The sequence below is a fragment of the Vollenhovia emeryi genome, unplaced genomic scaffold (assembly GCF_000949405.1).
Source record: "Vollenhovia emeryi isolate VEMERY1.0 unplaced genomic scaffold, V.emery_V1.0 DF939130.1, whole genome shotgun sequence".
In the NCBI taxonomy this organism is placed as follows: Eukaryota; Metazoa; Arthropoda; class Insecta; order Hymenoptera; family Formicidae; genus Vollenhovia; species Vollenhovia emeryi.
The window spans coordinates 547,379-555,011 of record NW_011967236.1 but is presented as its reverse complement, the minus strand read 5'-3'; the positions used below and the strand labels follow the sequence as shown (position 1 = coordinate 555,011).

General features: G+C 31.4%; 1 protein-coding gene across 3 annotated transcripts; it reads left to right on the top strand.

The window, feature by feature from the left end:
• The first annotated feature begins 726 nt into the window (after positions 1-726).
• Positions 727-5,269, top strand: LOC105568278 (FAD synthase-like). 3 transcript variants are annotated; one of them, XM_012023810.1, is made up of 9 exons: positions 727-854; positions 2,858-3,117; positions 3,204-3,298; positions 3,374-3,497; positions 3,562-3,818; positions 3,886-4,028; positions 4,232-4,435; positions 4,511-4,696; positions 4,825-5,269. In XM_012023810.1, the coding sequence occupies exons 2-9, from the start codon at positions 3,012-3,014 to the stop codon at positions 5,111-5,113; spliced, it is 1,404 nt and encodes a 467-aa protein (XP_011879200.1). In that variant the 5' UTR covers positions 727-854; positions 2,858-3,011; the 3' UTR covers positions 5,114-5,269. The 3 variants fall into 3 exon arrangements, with proteins under 3 accessions (XP_011879200.1, XP_011879198.1, XP_011879199.1); XM_012023808.1 differs by having other exon boundaries at positions 734-828; XM_012023809.1 differs by having other exon boundaries at positions 754-828; positions 2,808-3,117.
• Positions 5,270-7,633: the final 2,364 nt, after the last annotated feature.

The window sequence follows — 7,633 nt, the reverse complement described above, 5'->3', positions numbered from 1 at the left end:
ACGAAAAAGATACAATTCGCATATTTTTTACATCTTCAATTTGCTATTTTAGGTTAGTCCTAATTTTCCATATTTCAAAACTCCTTAGTTGTTTTTTAGTTTTATTCTCTTTTCCCCATCTGCTTCACAACCAGCTGATTCTCTTCTTTTCTCCGTCACTAATTGCATCAATCCCATATTGCTTCTTATTTCTTCGATACAAAAAGAAATAAAAATTTCTCTTGTTACTAGGTATTCTATAAAGTGTTATCTCTTTCTGACATAGCCATTCTGACACGTAGACATTTTTTTCTTTTGCTTAAAGCTACTACTAATATCTACTGCTAAAGTTTTTTGTACATTTTTCACTTTTATACTCTGTAACTCTGTTTTTTGACACACGATGATTTCATAGTCTTTAGATTCAGCCTGGTTGGCACTTGCCTGACTTTAGAATGTAATCAAGACGCTTTTTACTTGAAAAGAATCGGAATTCTCGGTCGAAACTTTGTGTAATTCCTTTAGTAAAGTATTGCCAGATACGTCGAATAATTTTTCCCATTACGTTTTTATTACTTTACTTTCATTAAAATGCAACTATTTACAAGGCATATTTTGAAAATACCGCCGATATATCAAAGCTCTGGCCAGTGCTGCAGGCGGACAAGTTTGAAACTAGTTATGTGAAAATTTCTCGGTAGAGCTTGCTACTGGTTCTAAACGGACGTAGTTCGGTGTCTGGTCTTCTTGTTCTAGTCTTCATAGTTCCAGTCTTTATAGTTGTACTAGTAAATACAGAATTTCGGTCAGGAAGCACAAGTCTCCAATTGATATTGTGACACATACTTAGTTAGTTGATGTATTTGCACTTAGATGTAATGAAAATAACTTTTCTGTTTTGCATTATAATACAATTTTTGAAAATTAAAATTATCGCTTGGCACTATAAAGAAATTAATTAATCGGTTAGGTTGGGTTGCTTTTAGGTTAGATAAAAGGTGCATTCTGTTTCACGCATGTTGCGCATAATGCATTATTTATCCGTGTTATTCACCAAATGTTGAATAAGGATGAATGGTGCATCATGTGTATATATCATGCGTGAAACAGAATGCATTATGTTATGCACTTAAACTATGAAATTTGTTTTGTGTATTTAAAACTTTCGTTGATACATATTTTATTCTAAAACAACTTGTAATTTTGGAAAAATATTTTTAAAATAAAAAATTGTTTTGGCTCTCTCTGCTCTCTTCCTTTCTCGCGAAAATGATAATCTAATATTGAGAGAAAGTGGTTTTCTTAAAAGTTAGAAGATCTGTCATTGGCGGAATACAGAACTGTGAGAGAAGTAACGCGGGCGAATAATTATTAATATTTTATATCTTCGCTTCGCCTGGTAAGCAGGAAATAATAGATAATATCAATTCGTTTTGGAAGGTGCATATTTACGCATATGAATTCACGTATTTGCTAGTTAATCAATTTTGCTCGAACCTAACTTCAAAAAAAGTAGTCACTTTTGGCCTTTCTCTAGACTTTCTGATCATCTATATGTATATCATACATATTATATAAACCCTAATAACATATATCATATAAACCCATCAATATGCAATTATTAATCCAGCAATTAGGGTCCAGTTTTGAAGAGTCAGTGTTTGAGTCAAACTATATTTACGGAATGCATTATTGTAACAAAGTCATATTTTAAGTCAATTGAAAATAATTGAGAAGGCAAGAAAAGTAACAAGTACAATATATAAGAAAACTGTAAAGTAACTAAAATCATTAGTTATCCATTTTTGCATTGGTACTTCATTCATTTGGGGAACTCGTATGGCTCGTTTAATGTTTTCTAGAATATAGCAAAGATTGCTCAACGAAATTGTTGATTCCCAAATCTCAAATCTCAGGTTGAAACTTATCATATTCAAGATAATTTAGATTGTTAAGATATGGACACAGTATACAGTCCTGAGGCTGTTTTCGTATTGACATGAAATTTTCTAAAATCAATTCTGATTTTTGCTTTCTTTACTAGAGCGTAAACAAAGTAGTTGGCTGAGATATAGTAGGGTAATTGTATCCATCAGCGGATAAGCATTAGCTTTCGTTGAGAGAGAAGCTACATGTGTGTGTAGTACATTTATATTGTTGAGTAGGAAGTTATAATATTGATGTTATATGACTGTGAACTTAGTGTTCACTGAGAAAACTATTGTCTGAACTTTAGAAGAAATTGCTTATGTTAATATTGTTATTAATGTTGCCAAACTTGCCATTTCAATGTTTATTGCCTGCCATTATGAGGACACAAAGTATTCAGTGGCGGAATAGTTTTAAAAAAAGTATTCATATCTTACTTTTTTAGTGCCCACGTGAAGCCAATTCGTAAAGAAAGTAGGTTAAAGGGATTAGATTTAAAAAAAAGATATAATATGAAAAATATATTTTTAAAGATAGAGGAATTCAATTAGTAAATGGATAATTTGTTCAAATAGTAATGATTTAAAGGAATTTGAAAGTATAGTAAAGAGGAATATTTTTAATATTGAAGAAAAGGGATTTCACATTCACATCAACCATACAACGTTTAGCTATGATGTCTCGATTCAAGTATTTCAGATTAAAATAAATTTTATAGCATATTAATAATTAATAACTAAACTTTATTTAGTTGAATTATTTCGACATATACTTTTAACTTCTGATTTCTTCTGTTTTATTAAATAAATCAATTGAGAGGGCCAAAAACACACTGTTTTGACCAAAGTCCTTTAAATGATTTCAGTTTAAACTTTTAATAATTAATTATTTTTTTATAGTGCTCAATAATTATACGATTACAACTCTTTAAACTTTGTTTTCTAACAAGGAAACTGAAGGCATTTTTGTTAAGTTCTAAAAAGTGGCATCAAAAGGTGATAATTATTACCATAAAATGAATAATAATAAAGATTATATCAAGTGTACATAGACAGTTTTATATATAAATAAAACTCTAATTTATATAACATAATTATATAATAATGAGTTTATATCAGTGTCTTATTCGTACTCAAATAAGAAATTACATATGCGTCTTATCAAGGAGCTATGTAAAAAGTTTGGAACATTCTACAGCAGGAATAATTGGTTAGAACACATAATGAATATAAATATTTAAAGCAGCTATTCTACATGTGTTACAATAATAAATACGTATTTATAATTATTTCTAGTTATTGGGGATGAAATATTGAAAGCTCAAGTAAAAGATACAAATTCCTGTTACATATGTAATTTATTATATAAATGTGGTATTAAAGTAAGGAAGGTAAGCAGGTACACAATATGACAATTAAATATTATTTTTATTTATTTTTATTATGATATGCAATCTGCTTCGCAGATTTCTGTCATAGGCGACAATGTTGAAGAAATTTCAAAAGAAATTAAAGATGCCTCCAAAAAATATACATATGTTATAACATCTGGGGGAATTGGGCCAACACATGATGATGTTACATATGAAGGTAAATTGTGTGTTGTTAAATATAATGAATACTGTAGTAATTATTAATATGCTATAATCTATAGGTCTTGCCAAAGCTTTTAATGATAAGCTACATTATCATCCCAAATTGGTAGATATATTAAAATGTCATGTTGGGATCAATGATGCTTCGTCCCCTATTTATAAAATAGCTCAAATACCTCAGAAAGCATCTCTTAAATTTGGTTTGCACACAAACGAAAGAAAACCAAATATTTTTCCATACATTACGTTAGAAAATGTATATGTATTTCCTGGTTCACCTGTATTTCTTAAAAAATCTTTTCAAAACTTGTACGAGGTAAGGGTATCTTAATGAAAAACTAGTTTCATTAATTGTTTTAAACTGTATTTACTTTATACATCAGGAATTGCTTTCTACGAACAAGAGATTTGTAAAAGACGAAATGTTTATTAATACTAGAGAAGATTTATTTGCAAATGCTTTATCAACTGTAGCAAAAGAATTTCCCAATGTTTCTTTCGGTTCTTATCCAGTGAGCAATTGCAGGTAATGTAGAGTTAGAAATTACATATTGTGAATAGGTCACATGCATTTAATTTTAATTTTTATAAATTTTGGAAAATTTACCGACCAATATTAAGTATAACTATAAAAAATGTAGATTTAAACGAACAATTTTAACAATACTTTAAAGCCGCTTTTTGAAAAATTAACAACAAAAGATAAACACAATGTATATGTATGTGCAGGTATTTTAAAGCATTTGTAACCATAGAGAGTGATAACGAAAATGATACTAAAAGAGCGAAACAAAGATTTTGCGAACTAAATCCTGCAAATATTTTCGTAAATTTTGACCGAACGCCGCATATAGATTGTATTACCAAGTATAATAATTTTCTTCAAGATTGCGCACATCGATCGATTTATGAGCAATCTCTTGAAAAACTTAGGTAAAGAAGACATAATACATTTTAATTATTGTATTATTAATATTATACACTAAATTTAATTTTCCTCGTATTTAGACAATTTTATCAGAATCCTGAATGCGTCACAATATGTATCGATGGTAGTATAGAATCAAGTGTTGTTATTCATCTCGCTCATATATGTAGAACTCAGTTACATTCTGATAACAAATTGCAAGTGGTTTACTTAAAAAACGAGATAGCGGTTGACATGGAAGAATTCTTCAAAGAAATGGTTGACAAGTAATACAGAATAATCTATTTTTCAAATTATAATCTAAAAATATATTGATTGATATGGCATATATATATATATACAAATCAGTATTATATAACAAGGGTTGTGATAAATAAAAACTATGTATTTTTAGGTATCATTTAATAACGCCCACTATGGAAACTACAGTTGATAATAAGATAAATAATAAATATATAAATAACATAAATATGAGTAAGATGTATACGAATAATATAGTTCGATCGCATTTACGACCAATATTGCTAATTGGAGGGGCTGAAAAAAATGGCAAAAATAAAATTAATGGCAACATGGATGATATGAATCATTTTGAAATCTATAATCCATTGTGTAATTGGACGAAAAAAGATGTATGGACGTTTGCTTCATCGCTGTATCTGCCATATAAATTTGAAGCTTGAAAAAGAGTAGCAAGAGCAAATTATATTTCAAAAAACTACAACAAGCGCATGATATGGTTTGTTTTTTATGACATTATTCTATGCGTATAGCACAAATGTGCACATATATGAAAGAAAATTGTAACAATAATACAACAATAAACATATGGGACAGAACTTGGAATATTTAACAGCATGCATATACGATGTATAAAGATTAATTATGTCGATTGGGTTTATGCGTCACTAATGCCATCGCCGAGTCACATTACAATACCAACTCCAAATTTCAGAAATCTGAAAATGTTTCTGGCCAGATATCGTTTAATATTCCTAAGGACAAACGCGACGTGCGCGCACAAAAGCAACTTTGTATTGTCTGTGCGCGGTTTTCAATATGTCCGCTCAACCATTCGAGCAGTGAAACTGGAATGTACATCATAGAAGAGAGAGGTACCGAAGGGATGGGAGGACCGTGGGGCGAGACCGAGATATCCTTCGGGAGTGGGGGGGTGAACTACAAGCTCGTATTACACATTTTTCAGTTGAAGAAAGCCGACTGGCTGGTGAGAGAACATCCTCGTCGTCTTCTTCTTTTATTCCTTCACCATTCCCGTTCCATTCTTTTGAAATTTCATTCTGAGTTAAAGTATTCCTACTTTTATCCGTTGAAACTTCAAATTGAGAGCGAGTCGTAGCGTCGACGTGTCTTAGGGGGTTCCCGTGCTATATAGCAAGCTATCCGGACCTTTATTAAAGCCTGGACCTTCATCACCAAATCCTATAAGTCTATATCCTAACGTTTAAGTCTTTACGTACGACAAAAGTAAAAAGATCAATAGTTCTTAACGAGATATAAGCAGTAAGATACACGTCGATGTGCATGCACGTACATACGCATAGACATTGTTGTACACATTGAAGAAGACGAGGAGAGAGAGGGCCGGTGCTAGAGATGGAAACGAAACGAAACGAACGTATATTTCCAGAACAAATATTTACGTGAAAGAGGTATAAAAAGAGCGAAAATGTGTTTTCTGTTTGATTTGCGACTGTATTTTTCTTTCCGATCCAACGGTCTTCTCTTCTTCCTCCCTCGGCCTCGCTGCCATCACTCAGGCAACTACCCGACCACTCACTCACCCTCGACTAGCTCTCGCCTCTTCCGCGCGTTTCCTCTCACTGGTTCTCCGCGCTCGCGCCTGTGGACGGACAGAAGGCTAAAAGAGAAGGACAATCCTGCGGGCATAGGTTACAGATATACACACACACACACACATATATATATATATATATATATATATATATATATACATTGAATTTAAATTTCACAAGTCTTGAGCAAATTTAAAATGAAATATTGGTAATCGTATAACGCTTTTTTAGCCACCAGAAAATACGGTATTATTTTCATTTTCTGCCACAATTCGTCATTTTTGTCTCGATTTTCAGTCCATCTCTCAGGTTTATTTTGGGTTTTCCTTTTGTATTTCGGAATGCTCCTTATGTTTCTCTCTATTTCTATTGGCGAAGTCTAATCTTGTATCTTATCGTGATCCTCCTCGCGCTTTGCGCTACACGATATTCATTGTTATAGCTTAATTTCTCATCTAGACAAAAAGTACGTCTAATTGTAAGCTAAGAGTAATCTCCACTATCTCGTGAACTAAATGTCTTGGCGTTATTTACGATACTTTGGAATATTCCAAATGTGAAGATTTTTCTTGAAATATCAACGCTGAACACAATTGATCTCAGTGAATAAGCTTTACATGCGATATGGAAAACGTGGATACACCTACTCGAAAAGTTTAGATTTCATAAATTCCGTGATATGCGCGTATTGGCTATCTATCAAAAGTTTATCTGGTTGTACGTTTCGCGGTGTGTGTATGTCGTGATGAAAAATGTGGGACATCCAACTGTATACAATGACAAATTGCTAGACGAGAAGAAATTACGAGTTCTTTTCTTAGATTTTATATTGTATATCGCTCGCGGAGATCGTGCCATATATCAAATGAATTAAATAGATAACAACCGACGACATCAAGCCACAATTACATTAACAATTAATCTTCCCGAAAAATTTGACACTAAAATACGTATTATTTGACATGCTGCATCATTTAAAATCGTTTTGTAAATAATTCGGTAGCTACAATAATGATATTCTGTCTTCAAGCAAATTTTGGACTTAACAATAACATCACACCCAGTTGCAATTAACCGTTACATACTTTGCAAGATTATGTATCAGCAACAAATAATACGATGAAACTAAAACAAAGAACATTTCATGAAATAAAAAGACGCACATTAATCAGTATTCAGGAATTCTAAGTCCTATAATTTGAATTTCTATTTACATTCCATTTACACTCTATCCGGATCAACCATTGTATAACATTCTCTTTTTCTTTTCTCAATATAAATTTAAAATTGCTAAACTTTAAATGATACATAGTATGTTGAAAAAATTCTTAGATAATAATATATCATGATTAATAAAGTATAATAAATTGTTAAATGCCACTTGAT